Source organism: Ambystoma mexicanum, chromosome 4p (assembly GCF_040938575.1).
Source record: "Ambystoma mexicanum isolate Mex_15411 chromosome 4p, UKY_AmexF1_1, whole genome shotgun sequence".
NCBI lineage: Eukaryota > Metazoa > Chordata > Amphibia > Caudata > Ambystomatidae > Ambystoma > Ambystoma mexicanum.
The window spans coordinates 775,800,777-775,824,239 of NC_090927.1; the positions used below are offsets into that span (position 1 = coordinate 775,800,777).

Genomic DNA, 23,463 nt, shown 5'->3' on the forward strand with positions numbered 1-23,463 from the left:
CAGTCCAGTGGCGTGCCTTCCATAAACGATTGGTTTATAGATTTCTGGAAGGCAGGGGTCCACTGGACAGTCTGCTTTATTGCTATGTTTCACCAGCTTGATGAATCTCTCTACTGATATTTGGGTGAAGCTTTGCAGCTTGTTCTGTGATTCCAGGGGAGGTGTGGCATGGTGCACGGTCTGGTTGATTGGTCTGCTTTGTATGATCCATTGTATGTCAGTGATTTTATGTTTGAAGTGGTCTGCGAGGTTGTTGCATAGTTTTTGTTAAGGTACCGGTATGTTGTTGCATCCAGGTGGGTTACTCATCTCGTTTATGATGTTGAATAATAATAGTTCTTTTTGGGTGTTGGTAGCTTCTGTGATTCGGTTGTCATAGTATTTCATTTTAGCTTTAAGAATTTCTTTTTTGTATGCTCGGGTTTGTTTTTCATAGTTTATTTGTTTTGCCTGGTTGTAATTTTTCCTTCATTGTAGTTCAAGTTTCTGTTTTGTTTTTTTCATTGTATTGAGGTGGGGTGTTATCCATCTTGCGACTGCTTTTTTTTGGGAAGAGGTGAAGGGTTTTTCCGGGCAGATGCTGTCTATTGTTTCAGCAATCCATTTCTGGATTAGGTTTTCTGTGCAATATGTCAGAGCCGGGTAGGGTCAGCAGACAAGAATACTTCTGCGATCCTTGTTTTGGCCATAGTACTTGTATCTGCAGGCTAGCCGAGGCTGATGGTGTTTTAAGTTCAAAAGCAAAACATCTATGTGTGCTATGCGGTGCTGATCATGCTGTTGTGAACAAAATACTATTGTCTCTGCACTAATGTGCACAGAGACAGCATTCACTAGAGTACAGAGATGGATAAATCCATGTGTACACATCACGCAATGCGGCGGTTGTGCGAGACATTTCCGGAAACTATTACAAAAATGATTACAAAGGCGGCCACGGGGCAGGTATTACACTTACTTTGAAAAACATCTGTATCGTAGCTTGTAAAATCTGTCAGATAACTTAGCCAATTTATTTCAGAGGAAAATCGTCCACATCCAACACAAGATTGTGTCTCAGTGCTGCTGGTCAACACCAAATCTTAAGGCAAGGTCTTCATGATAATGATAATAATGATAATGATGTATTATTTATATAGCGCCTTAATCCACACCTACCTGAACTATCGCCAATACTCACAAATGATATTACAAAAATAGCGATATCATGCAATGATTGACGGGAAAAATGCTCCCCAGGGCAGTTTGCAAACAAAAGGTTAGCCTCATGCCCTATTGAACCAACATTTTGAAGGAACCATTACTGAAGGCCAACTCTCAGACATGCTAATAAACGCCATCAATACCCCAGTACTGAAAACACTTAAATTAGACACAGCTGTCCCCATGAACAATCACCAAATCTCTAATATCCCTTCTGTGCTGATAGTTACGGGACAAAATCATTACCAATCAACTATCAAACTTTTGCAAAACCACAAAACATTACATGAACATCATTCGGGAGATAAATCACCCAGGAACACCACAGCAGCTATTCTATTGAATAGAGAGCACACACTGAAATTGCTGGACACAAACAACACAACAGTGCAAATCACATTTGACCTATTGGCAATGTATGAGGTGTGATCACGAATACTTACTGAGAAGGCTCTAGACCTCAACAGGGGTAAACAGGATGGCACTGAAATGTATAGTTTCCGTTCCCAACAGACTGTTGACACAGGTTAGACTTGGAAAATGTTAATCCCTGTCTATCACAATTTACCACACAGGCCTACTCTCTCCCTCTGATTCTTTAATGTGTACATTAAACCCTTAACAGCTCTTGTATAATAATTCTCAGACAAATTGCAACTCTACACTGAGGATTGATGAATTGTGTTTGATATGATCTTAAGTATTCCTAGTAACTACATTATCAGTAACTGCCTGCAAGCAGTGCACAGTTGGATAATTAAACATAATCTGTGTTGTAACACTGGAAAAACAAAGTCACTTTTCAAAGAATACTTACCCCAATGACATTGCGTTCAAAGGGCACAACTGTATAGGCAATCCCTCTATGCCAAAAGAAAAAGTAAAAAGCCTAGGGACCCAACTTAATCAAAATCTTTCTGATTTTCCACAAATCTACACAATAACTCCAAAAACACACTTTCAGCTGCACCTACTAAGAAATCAAATACTGTTCTTAGAGATTGATCAACAGATTGACCCTACTTGATGTCCTGTCTAATCTTGAGTAATCTAACAGTAGGACTGAACAAGAAAACCATAGGGACGCTGTACCTCATTTAGGGCTGCCAGAATGATTCTGGGCCACAACCCATGGCACTTAATTTCTCCAGGTCTTAGAGCCCTGTAGTGGCTACTGGTAGAATTCAGGGTTTTAATCAAATTCATGGGAATCGTGCTTGGAAATAAAGCCTTGGTTGGAACAAAGTAACCATCTACCTTCTTGAGGATTTACCTTCTAGCAGAATTTATATATCTGGCAAAAAAAAGATGCCTGCCAAGTTAAAATAAATCAGCCTGAAAGTGATTCCTTTGCCATAACAACACCAAATCATTAGAATATCAGCTCTAAAAAAATTGAATTAGAGAAAAACTAACTCAAGTTCAGGAAAACCTCTATGGCTGGGTACTTTAGAATGCTTTTATCTTCTAGCAACTTCCATTCAGTTGCTGGGCACAAGAAGCTACTTCCCTAATCAGGACCTGGATAGCCATTATCAGCCATCAAATGTTTTCAATATCTATGTTACTGTGAAACCATCAGCAATGCTTTCATGCCAAATTTGTTATACTTCGGGAATGCACATTAACTGTACTTTTATTATATATGCACTCATCTTTTTCTTTCTTTGACCACCTTCATCATTGCATTACCCTTCTATTGTTTACTTGCTCACCCTGTTCCTTGCCTCTCCTGTTCACTTTGAAGTGACTTGTTGCAAAATGGAGCCTAACAAAACAACAAATAAAATGTAAAGAATCTTGCCCAAAACAGATGTTTTAACAACATATACTGACAATATTTTGGCTACAAAATCTGGCATTTTGAGGTGGCATTTATTGTTTCACCACTAGGTGTCTACTTGTCATTCATTAGTGTTCATCCTGCCTAAACATACATGCCTTGTCCACAAAGATACATACTGTAAGTATTCAAATGCTTGCCATAGCCAGAACATTGGAGGCTTGATGATTAGAACACTTGCTGCTGAAAGGAGTCGGCATGGGTGGCAGGTTCAAGCCTCATCAGCAATGCTCCCTTTTAACATTTTGAAACATTTTGTGGTTCAACCATTGAACAATATATAACATTGTTTTGTTACAGTACAGCACTATTCATTGAATGGAATTAATCATAGTCCAAATAATGACTATGAAGTAGATGCCTAAAACATGATGGGCAGATTCAGACAGGTGATTGGTAGCTATTGGGAATAATTGAGGCCATGGAAGGTCATAAGTCTTAAAGTGTGCACTTACCCACTTCAGCACTCCAATCTCTCCTAAATAACCAATGCTCATAAGGGGAATCATGCTATCAGATGAATGGTTGAAACCCCAGAAAGTCATCAATAATCTAAATTTGTAAATTTAACAAATGTGTGCCCCCAGACAAATAATGCTCTTTTCCTTTATATTGTGTACACCTCAGTACATACAATGGATAGCTGTTCCATGGGTCCAATGCCAGCCCTACCAATGCTTTTAAAATCATTATTATTATTATTATTTACTCTGCTGATTATTTATAATACATTCTATTATGGAGGTTTTCAAAAACTGATTTCAGCCACAGCATAATGAAGTAGTCTTTGCTATTTTGAAATGTTCTTTAATTCCCACTTTTAAATGTGTACAGTATAAAAGATATCTTACCGTAGCTTAACTTTATGTGAGTTACCAACTGAAAAGAACAAAGATGGCTATCAATTGACAAACAGATATGAGGCAGTCCTAATAAGCAAGCAACAAAGCACTTTGTTTCATGCAGTCATATATTCAGAATTTGGAGGCACTAGTATAGAAATGATAATTTGTCAAACAAGTAGAATCTCTGAAACAGCAATTTTTCGATAGATGATAGCCTAATAAATTATTGACAACTTCAATCAAACAAACATGGTATACAGACAGAGGACATCGCCTTTTTAAAAGAGTTAGAGAACAGCCAGAAGATATATGAAGATATATTAATGTATGTCCTGACATTACCTACATTTTCTACATCAATACATAAAGTCCTGACATTACCTACATTTTCTACATCAATACATAAATTGAGCATACAGCACTGGCCCGTTACAGCCTATTAAAATGGGATCACCTATGTTTACTTATGAAGAGGCTATAATCTGAGAGACCAGCTAGTACATTTATATAGAACAATGTCAATACTAGAAATGCTCTAACTGGATTATAGGTTCTGTCACCTCTTTTCAGCCATGTCCCCTGTGGTCATAGTAGGGTTTGTAAATTTACGGAAGAAACAGACTTGATAACCTACAACAACATAACATGACAAATAAGACATTTCAGTAATTGTCAAAGAATGTAATTTATATGGTCATCTGTCTGTATGATTTTGGTTACACAGGAATGACTACCCGTTCTAGTAATACATGCATGATTAAACACTGATCAAAAATCTAACAGTCAAATGAAAGTGCACCGATGGTCAAATATTTATTAAAGAAAAAATATAATGAAGATGATATACATTGCATTGTTCTGGAAAGTATTGGTGATAGTACTTTGAGGCCTATTTATAAAAAGCAGAACAATTTTATATTTTAAGATTTGTCCATACAAGAGAGGGCTGAATGAATGTGTGGAGGACTGGGCAAAAGAGGGCTGAATGAATTTGTGAACTGGACTTTTCAGATTACTTCACTTTACACATTGATATATATATAGCAACTGTTTTATTTTTAAAAAGTTAATACATGGTATTGACATAGTTCTTTTCCAATGGAATTCAGAATTAGATAAACTTGCTAGAATTTTAATCTTGTGAATGCAAATTACATCAAACATATTTTGAGATTCATTTAATTTGGATAATAGAATTTGTAGTCTCGGCACAATATCTAGATTACCAAGATAAATTTAAAATGGTGCTGTTCTTAATTTTCACATGCCTCCATGATCATGTTAGCATGCATCTCTATGTTCGAGGATTCATGAGAGACTCAATAGGTTGACATAACACATCAAACTACATGCACATTTGCTAATGTAAATAAACATAATCAAAATGACGAATGAGCGCCATACAGGGGGTGCAAGTATAGTTGGATCCAGTCCATTGAAGGAAGGTTACTCTGGTGAAGGAGGAATTATTTCAGCAAGTAAGAGAAGAGAAAGCAACAGGGGTAGTTAATGGAGATTTTGATAAATTTACTCTAGGGTTTCTTGTATATTTTTACAGATAGAATAATAATTTTGAACCAGCTTAAGAAGGAACAATGACACTGGAATGCAATGTGGTGTGACTTAAATTAAAAATTCTGTAACAGGGTAAAGGGGTTGATATTATTTTTAACTGAATTTAATATCACTGGCAATGCTTTAATTAGTGATTAGACAATTGAATAAGATATTTTTATTTTATGGAACTTTACTGTGCTTATTGCAGAAAAAGCTTTGTGATGGAATGCACAGAAAGAAAGTAATGATTGCATAGTCTCGGGAGGATAGCTCAGGGGCAACATGCTCACCTTGGAAGCAAGATAACACGGAGCAACACAGGTTTGATCCCTGTGTCCGCGCTTAGAAAACTCTGGGTATTAAGCACATTATAAATAACCTATCATGGCACGTGTTTTTATTAGTTTGCAGCACCAATTTAGGCAAGTAGAAATATGTCAGACTAAGTTGTATGTATTTAGATTGAGAGGCTATGTGGTAAGCCTGTTTATGAACATTTAGGTTAGGCATATGTAGTCCATCATCTTGGGGTGTTAACATCTAAGAATCTCGACAAACCTTTATAAGTTTTAGGACTATAAATTGAATGGGTTTCAAATAACTAAATCCAATTGTTTTTGAACTATTCGTTCATAACGTTTACAGATACAGGTTCTTAGAATCTATGTATACATGAGGCAACAAATAATCTCTGAAATGTATAATTTGTTGGTATTGTTTATGTTTAAATTGATAGAGGGTGGAGCTAGTGATATGTTAATTTGATGTTTTAGATGTCTACTTTGAAAAAAACCTCTACGTAAAAATGAATAGACCGTGAAGAAGGCTGGATAAAAAAGAAAGCAGACATAACAGCTGAAACCTGGTTGGCTAAACAGAGATATTTATCCATACGCAACAAACTTATCAGCAGTCAATATTTTGAGTAGTGTTTTCTTCTTTTCTTATATGTATTGATTGTTTATAAATACTTGTGGGGTGCGTGGATTTTATTAATTGGACAACTTCACTATATAATATTTGTAAATTATGTCTATTGTTAGATAGAATGTCTGGGTCCTTAATGAGTTGAATTAATATGTGAGGAATGGTACGTATTATGCGCCACATTTCTAGTATGTAAATTGTGTCATTTATAGTAATATATTATTTGCTGTTTAACCATACAATGCAATATTTGTGGCTGCATAAAATGTTGAACTTATTAAATGTAGTATTTGGGGATTAAGTCTGTAATGTATAAATAATTGTGTAGTGCATCCTTTTGTAAAATTGTGAAACTTTACTAGTTTAATTATTTTGGAAATGTGTTTATAATCTTTGGTGGCATATTTGTTGAATTATGTGTCTGTTACCCCTTACTCCCAATTAAAGACATGTAGGAAGTTTCCCTGTTTGACTGAATGGACGAAATGAAAGCAACATGGTGCTGGTGGTATGCATTTGGGAAAAACTTGGGCAGAGCAAGGACCCCATCATGGAATAATCTATAGAAATAGAAAAGAGCATATAAAAAACCACAAAACAAATGTGTATTGAGAATGCAGTGAAAAAGATGTCAACCATCCAGAAATTAACAAGGTAATCATAAATTAAAATGATCAAAGAAACAGTTGAAACAAAGTCTGCAAAACAGAGCTGCAACAAGAGAGATGAAGCTTCCCATGTGGAAACTGCAGCCACTTTGCTAATGAGGCTAACTGCACAGCGAAGCACAGAAAATGCGCAAAACTATGCCAAGGTCATACAACGTAACAAAGTATGCCAAACCCTCAATGTAAGAGCGATTGAGCATCAAGACACTGTATTTATCTGTGAGTATTTTCCTTCAACATATCCCTAATCCCTATGATCTACTACAGTACCAATTCACTGTCCATTATTACTTTGCATAAGCCTCTGAACTGCACTATGCTTGCCTTTATTGGCTCACAACTACTCTTCCTGTGCACTACAACCATTGCTAAAATGACCTCATCTTGCCATCATTTGGCAAGTACTGTGGCACCTACTAAGTGTATTATTTATAATAATACTTCAACCACAATGGAGGACTCCAAACCCACACACAACGGTTACCACTCTGCTAACACAGAAACTCAACTACCCACCTCAGCCAATCTCACCCAGGTACTATCTCTAACTCCCCTTGTCACTTATTATTAAGAAATACCAGTCTTCGTTCCAGATTTGCTGAACTGTAGGAACCTCCTGTATTTCTACTCCCACCATCTATCCGAATAACCATATTACAGTAATAACGGCACCGTCATCTAAATCAATGGGTCTCACCCATAATAAACTTTGTCAGAATGAAAATTCCTTTCCATGCCTATCAGATAAAGAGAGTACGAGTGAACCATCTACCCCTCAACCTACCAACAACATCCCTCCCCTTAAGGGTGCGCTAATCAACGCCCGCTCATTAGTGGCACATGCGATTGAGATCGCTGACTTAATCCAGGCAGAAGATTTTGACTTCCTCGCCATAACATGGCTACATGAAGCTGCAGGCCTAGCCCTCATACTTGCGGTCCCAGAAAAATAAACTTTACATAGAGCTGACAGAGTTGACTCACAAGGAGGAGGCATAGCTCTCATAGCTAAAACTAACCTAAACATAAGACTAGCTGCCTCACCGAATACTAAATCATGTGAATCGCTATCGGTCAAACTACCCATCTTTTACTCTCAAACATTAACTATTCACTTGATTTATAGACCACCAGGCCCCATTGGGGACTTTGAAGAGGACATCTCCTCTATTCTTTCTAACAATCTGAAAATATCATCACAAATACTTCTATTAGGGGACTTACATTTGGGGTTTAACGATCCTAATGACCGGCATTCCACAGCTATTGCTAATGTGCTTACAGAACTTGGCCTTCACCAAATTGTGACTCTACCCACACATAAAAAAGGGAGAACACTAGACTGGGTGGCTGAACTAAACTGTAATGCCTCAATCACCTCCATAACCCCACAGTCTTGGACAAACCACTATCTACTATCATTCATGCTTGCTGTAAATATCCCCACCATCATAAATAATAGATACAAGAGTATCTGGAATCCAATCAGCTCCTGGGAATCCGTCAATCTGGTTTCAGGCCACAACATGGTACGGAAACTGTGCTAATCGACCTCAAAACTCAGATTGACGAACTCAAGGATAAAGGAACCTCAGCTCTGCTGCTGCTTCTGGACCTTTCGGCTGCCTTTGACTTGGTAGACCATAAAGTCTTATGCAATCATCTCAATACAGCTGCCCACTTCTCACAGGGTGCCATTATATGGATACAATCCTTCCTGAGCAATCGGATCATTGGGGTCTTTTCGCCTTCAGCAGCAGCAGACCCGATTCCTATAACGTGCGGTGTGCCACAGGGATCCTGTGTATGACCCACATTACATAATATATTTACTAAGCCCCTATTTGATGATCTGGACAATCTTGGTGTCACCTACACTAATTACGCAGATGATACCCAGATTCTCATACCACTTACTGGGGATCATGACAAGGATACGGCCTTAGTAAATAAAATGTACCTCATCATCCAGGCATGGATGGCCGACCACGGACTATGCCTGAATGATGACAAAACTGAGCTCCTCATCCTAGGAAATGTATCCAGTCTCAATAAACTTGGCCAGAAATACTTCTCCTTCAACATCGATGGTAACATAATTAAAGTGGCGAAGGAGGTAAAAACAATAGGTTTTTATTTAGTCTCCACCCTTACTTTTGCCAAGCAAGTCAATACCCTGGCCTCAACCTCTGCCTATAAATGTAAGCTGATCCGAGTGGGTAAGCCCTTTCTCTCAAAGGACAGCTGCACCACCTTGGCCCGAGCTCTAATCTTTTCCAAATCGGACTAATGTAACTTCCTTTATTTAGGCGCTAGCAAACACACTGTGAATAGGATCCAAATCCTCCAGAATAACGCGCTGGGAACGGTTCAGGGTATCAATAGGAGGGAGCATATTTCAGAAGCTAGAAGACAAAACAAATGGTAAAACACTAGCAACAAAATCTTGCCTGAATAACACCGCATCACGCTACCTCGCGGAAAGAATAAATAGAAAAACTTCTAATTGCCCCCTGAGATCTGTGAACGCAAACTGACTAGTAGTACCTAGGTTTAAACTTACCAAAACCGGCAGAAGTAGTTTTCCCGTTAGAGCAGCACAACTCTGGAACTCCCTCACCACATCACTTAGGGCGGATCAAACATTTCTGAACTTCAGATACAATACAATCAACTGGCTCAGAGACAAAGGGCCTCATTATGACCCTGACGCTAATGGGTTAACTGCGCCGTAAAAGGCTGCGGCGCCATTAACCCATTAGCACCTGATTACGAGGTCCCTTTGCGGGACCCGACCTTAACGGCTGGTCTACACCAGCCGTTAAAGTAGGGACTCGCAAAAGGACCTTGGTGCTAAGTACGGTACCGCAATTTGTGGTACAGTACTTAGCGCCTTCCCCATTCCCATTGAGCCCTATGGGGCAAACATGGGAATGGGGAAGGGCCACGGAGGAAGGGGGAAATACCGCCCCGCAAACCTTGTAATGGGGTGGTAATTCCCCCTTTCTCCATGGCGGTGTCGGTAAGTTACCGGCATGGACCATGGTGTTAGCACCATGGTTTTCCGCCTGGGTCGTAATGAGGCCCTACTATCCCGGCCTTATTGACCTTCCTTCCTGACCTGATCCGTCTAGGTGAATATAAGCAGTGCATTATTGTACCACTCATGCTATGTGAAACGCAACCTTGCATATATTTATGTACCTTGCACGTTCTTATCTACCTTTCTATATCATTTCTGTACTTCTTTTGCAACTCGCTTGTACATACCCTAGTAACCCATGTAACTTTAAGCTGAAAATATTCATGCTTCTCTTCCTTTTGCGCCCTGATACCCTTGCGTATGGTGCGCATCACAAACAAATAAATAAACAAATAAAAATAAATAAACTATTCCGGTATTTGACCAAGACAGAAGAATGAGAAGGAGAGTGCATATCGCAAATTATGTCAGCCAGGTCCAAGCCAGGCCACGTCATGCAAACCTGAATATTGATTTGCACCCAAATGTAACAGAAGAAGTCATGACCATTCACTTCTAAGGATGGAATATTGAAAGAAACATATTTAGCCGAGCAAATTGAACTCTAAGGAGATAGACCCATGGAATATGCATAAAAAGGATAATCCCGTTGAGACATGAAGTAAGAACAGTGCTGGTGACATGAAGGACCAGCTTGAGACAGTATTACATGATTACTAAGAAATGGCACCATCAAACCAGTGGAGGACACTGAACGGATCAGCCAAACTGTGATCGTGAGGAAAGCTGAATTGCAATAGCTCAGACTGTGCATGGACTTCTCCAGACGGAAGTGATGGGCCACCTATGATATCTTTCTGCTGACAAATTTCTCTGACCTGTTAATGCCCTTAATCAGTTCCAGGTTTCTCATAAATAGACAAGCAAAGTGAAGTACCACTAAATAAAGCGATTCAGCCACTCAAAACAACTCACAGCATTCTTCACCTCATTTGGGTTCTTCCAGTAAACATGATTCCCATTTGGGCTATGTTGTGCAGTGTCAGTGTTTCAAAGAATGATGACTATACATTGGAGTGCATAGCAGGCCTCAAATGTTTTACAGGCAACATTCTGACCCATTAATACATGGAAGGAGTTAACAACCCCACTCTAGACAAAGTGTTGACCAGGCTAGAGAGGTGTAAACTGTAGCTACACAGTGATGAATATCAACTCCAGAAAGAACTGGACTGCCTAATCTGCTTGATCTCCAGTGAGAAGTTATAACCAAAAGACAGTATAGTGCCACTTGAAGTCGATCATGATCAGAGAAAGCCATTCATGGGAATGGCTGAATATTATACAAAACATGTATGTTTTTCCCCAACAACCACTAAGTGCATAGGAGGGCTACTAAGACAATGTATGCACTGCATATGGTTGGATGAATGTGACAAAGCCTTTAATATAAGGCCATTGTGAGAGTGGCAAGCCTAAACCCTTTTGACATCAGATTAGAAACATTGTGCCTGTGGCTCTGAGCAAATATGAGTAGCGAGCCACCCTAATGCAGAGAGCAGACAAAGTAGTAAACTATCACATTCACTTTGAAATTTTTTACAGGGTCTGAAAGAAAGTACCCAGAGATAGAAAAGGATATGTTAGACTTCACGTGAGCTGTGATCCACTTTTCCACATGCCTCTATGAAAGACACTTTCTGCTTCTAATGTATGTAACTGGGTTGGTAAAGTGCCTGAGCGCCAATAGGTGTGTTTCTTAGTGCTAGGCAGTTGCATAGCCAGGAGAGACCAAAGGAAACTAATAGCATGTATACAAGACATGTGTTAGCTGTTTTCTAGAAATGAGGTCACCAGATATTGAAAGGAGCAAATGGGTTGGCGGTTCCATTTTGTGTGGCCCAAAAAAGAGAATGTAAACAGTCCACAAGCTGCTGCTCAATATTCTGGGACCAGCAACGGAACACAGCCCCCAGATCAACTTGCCTTGCTTCAAAATGCAGGGGTTTAACTGCACAATTGAGTATGTTCTTGGGAGATAGAACAAACAGGTGGATTGCCCCTCGAAACTAGTCCTTCAGAGTTCGTAAAGAAGGATATTTATCAACAAAGAATGACTATGTGAAAGGAACATTTCTCAGTTCCTACATTCAAGTAGAGTGTGAGCTGTATACCAACAGAGACTTACTTTTGAGAGTGAGCATTGAGGAAAATGTACCCAAATGCCTGACAAAGGGCGTCTGGGAAAAAATACTCATGAAAAAGAGATAATGGATCACTAGTGGCGGCCAAGAATTGTCATGGACACCAGAGTGGAGCACTGGCAGGTTTGCCATGAGAGTGACAAATGCTGTTCTACAAGGTCTGCACCATCCTGAAGGATAGGATGCACGGTACAAAATTGCTGGGAGCTAATTATCTCCTGCTTCTAGCCTAGCAAAACCTGCTTAACTTCAAACCAGTGGCTACAAGGATCTACTGTTGGCTCTGGCTGCCAAATGGTACCTTACAACCATATATATGTCACATAAACTTTTTTGTGAATCAGAATTAGGATAAACAAAGCACACATTTAAATATAATGGATCATACATACTGGGCAAAACGTTAAAGTGTACCTCTCCTATGGAAGTTAGATTTACTGTGAGTGGTGTACTTTCTCCGGATTCCCCAGAGTATCTCCTGTCTACTGGTTGATACCTCACACCGGGAGATGATTTTAGCTCCTGCTCATCGAATCTTAATTCTAAACCCTGGAATGGGAGGTATGAAAGAAAATGGCAGTTGATTTCCTCAGCCCGATGAATGTATGGACCGTCAACAAGAGTCTACAATTGTGTTTAAAGGCTGCACTTCAAAGTGGATGGAGATGAACATTCAAGAGGCCCTCACAACTGTTTTAGCAACAAAGAAGTATTTCAAAGGGAAGGCACAAAGCCCAATATGGTGTTGGACAACGGAGTTCATTTTGTATCTATCTAGATGGAAAATACATTAAACTATATATTATCCAGTACATATCACTCAAAGGAATGAACAAGTAAAAAGCATGAATACATTCATAAAAAAATTAAAAGAACAGCATTTACTGCCCATGTTGAACTGCCAAGATGCAGTTCTAAGTTGGAGGGCAGTTCATCGAACAACTCTGGATACAATAACTTGGGTTTCATTTTTAGTTTGAGCTATTAGGTGTCGCTTTGTGACACCTATAAAGCACAAACTATTGCATTCAAATACTGATTGCTCTATACATAGGGACAAGGGCTTTGGACAAGGGGCACACACAAATAACATTTGAGGAGGGATACACTGTTCTTTGGCTATAAACTCACCCATTCCTTGCCCTTTGCTTTGCTAATCCCTATGGCTAATCCCATCCCTTCCTGCCTTTCCCTGTCCACAAGTTCTCTGCATGGGAACTCTTTGAGGTCTGAGCTCTTCCATACTGGGGGCATAATGGAGATATACGTAATTGTTAGCTCATGAGAAAAATCCTTGATTCAGAAAAACCAAATCATTTGTTTTGAAATGTAGGGCTTAAAAATAATGTTGTTCATTTTTCATTACGTGTTATGAGGAAATGTTGCTCATATTGTGGAAACATTTTACTTTTCCAAAGAGAATCTATATTCATGAAAACACGTTTCCAAACTTTAACTGGCCCGAAGATTTGTGTGTTAATTAAGTATCAACATTTCGGTTTCTCTAATAACTGACCCGTAGCAGTCACAAACATTCCTTTCAAGGTGACTGCTGCATTCACTGTTGGGCCGCATGAAAATATTGTGCTGCACGTTGTAACAGACTCTCCTTGCTTGCTTGCAGAATGGATGGTGGATGTGTCACAGGACACTTCTGCGGGACTGTCGAGCTCGCAGCCTCCCTCCTCCCCTCACACCCACTGCATAGACAAAGAGCAGACATGACTTGCAAATATGTATTCCTTGTTTTTGTAAGCACAGCTATTGTTTGCCTACAGATGGAAATCTGATCCCCTGCTTTACTTTTCATTTGATTAAGGTTACGTTTCTGAAGACTGAAATACATCTGTGCAAGTTCTGGGCACCACAGATTGGGAAATGTGGCAGTAATCAAGAAACAGGCATCTACATAATCTTTTAGTGGGTAGTCACACTCCTTATATTCTATTTAAAGAATTGTTTTCATGTAGGCACTGTGTAGATGGATTTCTAAACTCTGACATGGTGGACAGAGGTTTAGGAGGCCACCCTAGTTTAGTGAAACAGGGGAACCTTCCAGCCAAACCACACCAATCTACGTAAGATTGGCAAGCACTCAAGACTACGTTTCAGGAGGGGTGAGAGTGATCAGAAGCCCACAATGAGCACACACAGTAAAACTCTACAGATTACCCTTAGACAGATGCATATCAAAAATACATTTATTATAGGCCTTTAAACAAAACACAATTAAACCACAGATATCAAGAAAACAATTACCACACGTGCTTATTCCCTATGTAACATATATACAATATATGCAAACTGGGTTCTCTACTCATTTCATTTGTCACAATTCCCACCCTAACAGTACAACTCCTGTTAAGCACAAACAATACATGCTTATTTTGGGCAATGCTTGCTTATGAACGTGAAGCGTGGGCATGTATGTTCAACACTTCTTGGAAACAAAACAAATGGAGGAATTTCACAACTTGATCCTTGTTAGCATGGTTTAAACCACTTTTTTGCTCAAGTTTTTCTTCTGAACAGTTTCAATTTGATATTTTTTTTATTGGCTTTTTGCAGGTTTCTGAATTCTAATTGGATTTTTTCAAAATCTCAGAGGATTGGGACGTTGCAAGGTGTGATGTGGAGACTGTTCACAAAAACAAAGTTTTCTGAGAGTTAATAACTTATTTGGAGTTGTAAACACGGCACTGGGGTAATACAATTGCATAAATCAGGTCTCTTTTCAGCCACTCAAATTAGAATCACTCTGTGTGTCCGTCACAGAAATCCTGTTGAAAACAAGCATTAACAAAGCCACTGATGTCCCGTTTAAAATAAGCATTAGCAATTCAGAATTTTTGGCTTGTGCACAAAAGCCCAAACTACTGGCATTGCCAATGCGTGTTTCTTATGAGAGGGAGAGGGGTAGGGACATAATTTACGCCAACATGGATCCCCAACAATATTGTACCACACTTCCCAACTCATGAGGAGATCAAAGGGAGAGTTCAAACAGAAACTGAAAGAATGTTAATACGAATGGGAAGTAATGAAAAACATCTTTGAGCAAGCCTAGAATGGTTGAAGGTATGGCTAGCACCCAAAGTCAAATAGATACTATCCTTATTCCATCTGCTAATCAAAGTACACATGTATGGAAACCTGATAAAGACATAAAATGGAAAGAAATGGCACAGTGAGAACATAGTTGTCTGTGCAAGGATCCATACTTAAAGAAACCTCCCTCCTTCTCTGCCTTTCCCCTGTTCTCCACAGACGAGGTTTCTAGACAAGTCCAATCTATGAAAGTCTCGTCGAAACAGGTTCACCCCTGTTCCTCCAAAACTATCAAGGACCACATTGACTCCCTGGCTCCTGCCCTGGCTGATTTCTGCAATCACTCCTTCGCCGCCAGAGCCTTCCCATTCCCTTTGAAGCACTCCCTTGTGCACCCCCTTCTCAAGAAACTCTCTGCTGACCCCTCGTACCCGGCTAACTATCTCCCAATCACCATCACTCCCTTCCTGGGCAAGCTCCTGGAGAAACTGACTATCTCCTAGCTTAATCTCCACACTGAATCTTATGGTTCCCTTCATGACCATCAGTCTGGCTTCAGAGCTGCCAGAAGCACTGAAACTGCTCTCCTGAACATCCGTGAAGACCTGCTCTCCAACCTTGACTTTAACACCCCTTGCATCCTCATCCTGCTTGATCTCTCTTCTGCCTTTGACACTGTCAACCATGCCATCCTGCTAAACCATCTCCGTGATAACCTGGGTATCAATGGTCATGATCTGGCGTGGCTGACTTCTTTACTCTCTGACCGACCGTTCCAAGTCCAAATTGAGTCCTTCCTCTCTGATATCTTTTTGCCTACCTGTGGTGTCCCCCAGGGGTCTAACCTCTCTGCCTGGCTTTTCAACCAATACCTGACACTCCTGGCCCACCGCATCGCCGCTCTCTGTCCCCACTTCCAGTGCTATGCAGATGACACCCAGCTCATCTTCAGCTTACCCTCTGCCTCCTCCTCTACTTCCCTCATCTCTGACTGTCTGTCTACTATCCAGCAGTGCTGTGCCCCCAATGACCTCTGCCTTAATGCCAGTAAGAATGAGATTCTCCTCGTCAGCACAACTGCTCCCTCCTTTCCTGTAGCTCTCTAGCTGGCCTCTTGGCCCTCTTCCAGATCCCACCTGCAAGGCTAAAAACCTCAGGGTCATCTTTGACGCTACACTCTCCTTCTCTCCCCACATCTCTGACGTCTCTAAGAAGTCACACTACCAGCTGCACCTCCTCAGGGGTATTCTTCCTTTCCTCTCCTTTCCCCAGAAGCTCACTGTCTCCAGGGTTCCGGTTCTCTCTAGGCTGGACTATTGCAACAGCCTCTTTCTTAATCTGCCTGCTTCTACTCTCCGCCCTCTACAACTTATCCAGAACAGGACTATGAGACTTGTCCTTGGCCTCAAGCCCAGGGATCGTATCTCTCCAGGACCAAAATCTCTGCACTGGCTCCCAGTGGCTGCAAGGATTAAGTTCAAAACCCTCTGCATCGTCCACAAGGCCTCCTGGGGCCTGGGGCCTCAATACCTTCAACTCTCTCTTCCTAAATACCTTCCTTTTTGAGCTCTTCGCTCATCTACCTCAAACTCCCTGAGGGTCAGTAGCTTCTCCAAGCAACGAGTTGGTGGTAGATCTCTTTCCTCAGCTGGGGCCTCCCTCTGGAACAGCCTCTCTGCCTCCCTGAAACTTGAGGAGAATCATCTTCGGTTCCGGAAGCACCTCAAAACCTTTCTCTTTGCTTCTGCTTTCTCTCCCTCTCACTCTTGCTGACCTCCTGGCTGACACTGAAACTGCACTGGTTACCTAGCCACCCTCTGATCTCGGGGCCAGGTCCCCTCCCCCGCCAGTCGCACTCCTGCACTGCCTTCCTGGCCATCCCCCACACTTGGGGACTGTTTCTGTACCCCTACAGTCCCACTTCCAGCACTTGACACCTGTTGTCTGCCTTTACCCTTGCACTTGCCACTTGCTGGCCTTACCTTTACTGCTTTACTATGTGTATTTATTTATATCCCATGCACTGCACTATGCTCTCCCCCTCGACTGCCAGCACTTCTCCTCCTTCCCCTTCCCATGCACTTGCGCCATCTGAATGACACTTGGCCTAGTAGGATTGTTGTTTGTCTTCCCTTTGACCCCCCTCCCTTGCCTCGTCACGCCTTGAAACACTTGTGTATAGGCGCGTTATAAATTCCCTATCATATCATATCATACATCGGATAACACCCAGGTGAGGCTAACAACAACAAAGATAGGAAGAAAGAAGAAAGGGAAAAATGACACAGAACTGTGAGTAAAACTCTAGACACAAAGAAATTCACTGCAAAACGAGTCCATCAAGCAAGAAAGTGAAAGAGAGATTCCACAGGAAGAAAGCAAGAGGATGAACACAGGGCATGAAAAAAAGCCCTGGCAAGATCATGGGCAACCAAGAAACTTCTGAGCAAGTACAGAGACTATGAACTATATGAGAGATGACAACCGTCCTTAATTTCTTTTCATTTCAATGAAGGTGAGGTGAAGTAGTGAATGGCGCATGTACTCAAATGCACCAGCAGCAGCACAACATATGTAAGGGGACGGAGCTAGCTCGGTGGCAAGTCGAGTGAAGAAGAGCCCTATATCAAAGAATGTTTTGACATGCACGAGAAACAGGGGCTACACTGTGGAGTCACTTATACTGACACATAACAATAAAGAAGTACAGTGGTATCTACAAAGAGTAGTCTTGTATCTTTATGCTGAATTGAAGGCCAAGTAAAATCCTTACAGTAGATGGGACCCTTTAACAAAGCAAAGATGTTCCTTCTAGCCGTGCTGTGTAGTGATAGAGAGTAAGGTGTTAATGTTGATTTAGCTCCTTCTTATTCCAGTGCTTCTAAGCATTGAGCTCTGCACTGGCAGAAGCAGCCGTCAGGAGAATAGTGGGATTCTATTCTTGATGGGGTGCCCTATTTCAAGTCTGAATTTCAAACCATGACAGGCACTGCCGGTGGGAAGGCAGGAAGCAGCAAGGTGAAGAAACTAGCTGGGGTGGACTGACCGTTAAACAGCTTGGGTATTTGCCCCATGGTCCAGCAACATCAACCTCTCCAATTCTGGTCCGTTGGTAGTTGAGGACTACCCCCAGCATGGGATCCCCTTCACTCTCATGCAGATAGGTGCCTCAATGCAGATATAAACATTGAAAACACACATTAGCATAAAGAAAGGGCTTGTGAGACTTTCAGCACCACCTTCCACCACCAGTAGATGTAAACAGGGGGCTGGTCACTAGTCAGCCACAACTAGACAGCTCATGATCACCTGCAGATAGCTCACTGTGTGAGGTGCCCATGGTGCAGATCACATGTTCAAACCCAGGAAGGGCAAATCATGTTTATCTTTCCGTGTCAGAATGTGGTGGGCTGGGAGGATAGATCATGGGCAATGTGTCCGGCCGGGGAGAAAGAGAAAGCAGAGCAACACAGGTTCAAAGCCCAGTACTGCACTTAGAGACTGGTCTTTGGTATTAAAAGCATTCAGAATGATTAATTAATGTAGAAATCAGGGTGTACATGACTGGTAATGGTCCCCCTGCCCGAGCAAAGTGAGAGCTTCAGGCTGTTGCCAGTCTATACGCACCACTGCTGGGCATGATTGTTATTTGCACCCCGGGGTCTGCTCACAGAGCAAATAGTTCATTTTCTTTTCTCGGGAGATTGGCTGTGATTATTGCGCAAAGCCAATCTCATGAGGGGAAAAAAAAGCAAGCTGGCTGCCGCCATCAACAAACAGACTAAGTCGGTTTTCCAATTCTATGGAGACGGCTGGGAGCGGGAGGACCGCAGGCACCAGAGCACAAAGGGCGGGTCCAGCAAGTAAGTGGGGAGGGTGTGAGGGGAAGACACTTCTTTTATTTTGGCGGGTGGGCGGTAGGAAGTCAACAAGGTGAGGCTACCTCTTGTCTCCCCACAGTGGCACCTTCCGGAGAAGGGCCTCGGGTGGCTGGAAACAGCAGGCAGAGACTGTGTATTCTTGCCTGCTGTTCCATTCGCCTGAGTGAGAATGTGTATTAACACCAGTTTGGTGAAGCATGATGAAAAGCACTATATAAAACAAACTGTTAATAGTTATGTTTATTTTTACCACAGCTTCTACACATGCCATTTTACTCTGATTCAGAGCAATGTGTTTGGGAGAGAACATCACTTCATTAGCTGGTGACACAGCCATGTTAGTAATGGGCTTGGAAGCTTTTTTGTGAAGCATACATGCCAACCGTCCCGAATTAGGCATGAGACTCACGATTTTTAGGTGAAAAATATTGCTATTTTTCATGGTCTCCCGCCTAAAATAACTGTAGACCCAATGCATTCCTATAGGGAAATATGCATCTCCCAATTTCACTGTGCAAATCTCCCTCCCAGATGCATCTGAATGTTGGCATGTATGGTGAAGTGTTTCTGAGCATGCCTGCCCCCTGGCCCCCCAGCACCTGGCATACACACAAAATCACATTGTGTGCGTGTGTGAGGATCTGGGGAACCAGGGGGCAGCCACGTCCTTTTTGTTTTTTACTGGACATCTATCATAGATATCCAGTAAAAAATACCACGGCTGACCCCTGTGCCTCCCAGCGCCTCCCATACACACAATCGCATTGATTGTGTGCGTGTAGGAACGTGAGGATAGTGGGAGGTGGTGGCCATGATCATATGTATTGCCATGCACTATGGCTAAATTCAGGCAAGGATTATTCTTACAGAGAATCCTGCCACCAGCATAGGGTACTCATGATCATCCTGGTTTGGGTATAGGGTCTTAAATGTCGCCCCCAGTGCTGCAGTTTCTTTGCTTTTGCTGTAGCGGTCAAGTGGGCATCTTGTGAGCTTGGAACCTGCTCTGCGCCATGAGCAGAGCGGGTGCTGCGGATCAAGCCAATGATGCAGCAGGGAACAAGTACACTATGCTTTTGACATGGAATTGGGACAATGGGGGATCTGGTGAGGCGATTTACGCTTTGAAGAAGGAATCACCCACAACATTGTATGTACTAATACAAATCAAAAAAGCGAGGGCTTTGCACCCTTGCCAAATGTCAATTCCTCACAGTCACCCCAAAGTTAATTGATAAAACAATGGTAAATGTAAATGCCGACATCACAATGGATCTATGCTGAAATAGTAATATAAAAATAGTAATATAAAAAGTTGCCATCATGAAACGTACGTTTGCGTTTCTTTTTTCTATGTTTGCTTTTTTTCTATTATTTAATAATGTAACAACGACACCAATTAAGTTTTTGTAAGCGCATTTTAAACCTCAGGGATCCTGAGATGTAACACATTATTCAAATTAGGTCTTTGAAAGGATTTAAAAATCCACTTTGAGTTGCCAGTAAAGGTTTATTTGTATGGTTTCTGGCTCGAATAGGCATTTTTCAGCATAGTTGTTGACAACATATGATTTTATCATATCATGTAAGCTTCAACGATTTTGTGTCAATAAATAGTTGTGTACACTTTGTTAGAATCCTGTATCTCATGATTTTAAGAGTGAATGTATGTACAAAACACATCGCGTCGGTTGCGCAGTAAAATAGGGCAAATAGCTTAAGGACTTTGCAATTAGCAATTGACTGGTCACCTGCCAACTGAAGCTGGAGTGATCTGCCCAAAATTTAAAACGTTAAGCCACAATACCTTTATTTTAAATACTTCCAACAAATATCAATGTTTTATTCCTGCAAGATGTGATTATAAAGTAAAACTTCTGAAAAAATACTCCCCTCCCATCCACCCACCCTCTCCTTAACCGCAGTAGCTTCAATCGGCTTTTGAACAGTGTCAGCTGTAAAAACCCACTTTGCCATTAATCCCTTCTTAAGGGCATTGTGTCCGATAAACGATGTTTCCTGTTAAGTATTGTGTGTTGTTGACTGAGGTCAGCTTGTGTCAGAGACTCTGGACACGTAGCCTGACAGGACACTATTTTATGCACAGCTAGCTGTTTTAAACCAGAACTTGAACTCGGGGCAGTTTTTTCAAAAACAGCGCACCGGTTGCGGGCGGACAATGGAGCAGTTCATGGATTATGGAGGGGGGGGGGGTGAAAGGGCAAACTGTACAACAGTAAACGCACGATTTACTTGCTCCACTTGCCAGCGTACAACTCGCTATCCCTTAAATCCTGCGGGATGTTTTCATAATCATTTCTAAAAGAAAGTGATAACGGGAGTTGGCACGCTGTGTTTAGCTATAGCGGCATTGCGCCCCCCCCCCTCCCCTTCCCTTCACTTGAAAGCGACCCGGATCAGAAGCATGCCTGACGAACATGACATTCTGCGCGCGCTCTGTGCCAGCTGGCGGCCGGTGCCAAAGGAACCCGCAAAGGGGAAGCCCTGCCGTAGCATACAGTTGGAGTACACACCTGCCACTGCCACTCTCTGACGACAACACATAACAGCCCATTCTAAAACAATACATCAAGAAAAAAACAACGATGACTGTGTTGAGGCGCTTGGCAGTAGGGCACAATAACAGCTCGCCGGTTGTCCCCCTGTAAACGCCTTCTTTCGGTCTCTATTGCTTAGGAATTGTTCTTTGGCAAAGAGCCATGCTTCCTTCCCCCTCAAAGACGGCTACACTATAGCACTGGACTGGCCTGACATGCCGCTGAGGCTAGCAGCTGACTGAGACAGATACTTTCAGCACCCACTCCGCCCTCCAGAGTTGTCACCCCACCCCTCCACCCCCTCCCGGTCGCCGAATGTACCTTGTTGAGGTAGGGGTTGCGGGTGATATCATAGCCCCTCTTGTTGGTGTAACGGAAAGCTGTGCCAGCGACTCCCTGCTGCTCACCCCCCTCAGGGTGCCTGAGGGTCTGCTCGGGTTTCTGATGCGCTTCTGCCATTCCCCAGGAGTGCATCTCACTTTAAAAGTAAAAGAAGCGGAATGGGTATATTTCGTAGTAATAATGATAGACTGTAGTGCGGGAGTAGTCTCTGTGCGGGGAGTTCGGGTGAGACTGCGGTGCTGCTGTCATCAAAGACTGGTGTATCCGGTGTCACAGGCAGCGCTGAGTCATGAACGGGGCCGGTTCCGCAACTCATCAGCAAGTTTTATCAGCACACCAGGCGGCCGAAGGGCAGCCGTAAATTGCCCTAATTAGAATAAAATAAAAACCTGCTGATTTTCTATAAGCCGTGGTTTCATCACCGCTAAGGACAGGTTCTTGCGTGTTAGCCCAGCTAAAATGTACATAAGCAACACACTGAGCCAAATGGGCCTGTAAAGAAAGTCCTCTGTGTAACTAGATGTTTACCAAAACCTGATATTTTGGTCATAACAGTGTGACTATGGGAGCTGCTTCTTTTTACACGAGTGTGACGTTTACTATTATTTTCATTTGTGACTCGACATAACAATTCTGGCAAAATGCACTACGCTTAACCATGTTATCCTAACAGGGTGTTACATTTAATTGTTTCTCCCAATGGCTAATACCCCTCACTACAACGAGTGGGGGTTTACAGACTATTAAACACAGAGGACAGTGTTTTGCATTCATCTTCTCTAGCAGCTCATCTAGAGAACTCATCTAGCAGCAAAGAAAAAATAAATTTTAAGAAAAACTTTTTCAAAAGCAAAATGAAACGTTGTGTGAACATGAAACAGCACTATACGTAGCTATGTTCATGGCCTATTTGCCAGCCAATCACAGCAGGACCCAATACATAAAAGGCTGTGTCATTAGCCTCTTCAGGGCCATCTTAATAGTTTTTGGGACCCGGGGCACGGACAGCCTTCCTCCTTTCCCCACAGAAACCCATGTCCCCACTACAACCCCAAAAACCCACGCCCCTCCTCCCCGAAAGACAATGGGCCTCATTCCAACTGGCGGCCATGGAATGAACAGTGCCAGTAAGGGACCGGCACCGTTCATTCCAGTCCGCCACATTACGAGTTCTGTAGCGGGTCCCGCTCTGTACGCTTGGCCAGACCAGACGTGTAGAGCGGGACCCGCTAGCAGTACAGGATGCTAACAACGGGCCCATCTTTAACGGGTCTGTTGTTAGCATCCTCCCGATGGGAATTGCGAATTCCCAAATGGGAATGGGGACGTACCGGGTCCCGCGAAAGGGAATTACCGGGCCCTCCAAGGTCGGAATGGCCTATTAAGTCCCCTTTTTCGGGACCC

The 23,463-nt window shown here is 42.1% G+C and overlaps 1 protein-coding gene across 1 annotated transcript in view; it reads right to left on the reverse strand.

Annotated features, from left to right (window-relative positions):
* The window catches only part of ME1 (malic enzyme 1), a 1,722,623-nt gene extending 1,700,280 nt beyond the window's left edge, over positions 1-22,343 (reverse strand). Inside the window, exon 1 of the mRNA XM_069606328.1 lies at positions 22,039-22,343. Within this exon, the coding sequence (XP_069462429.1) occupies positions 22,039-22,191 (153 nt within the window). The 5' untranslated portion in view covers positions 22,192-22,343. The remainder of the gene's footprint in view (positions 1-22,038) is intronic.
* Positions 22,344-23,463: the final 1,120 nt, after the last annotated feature.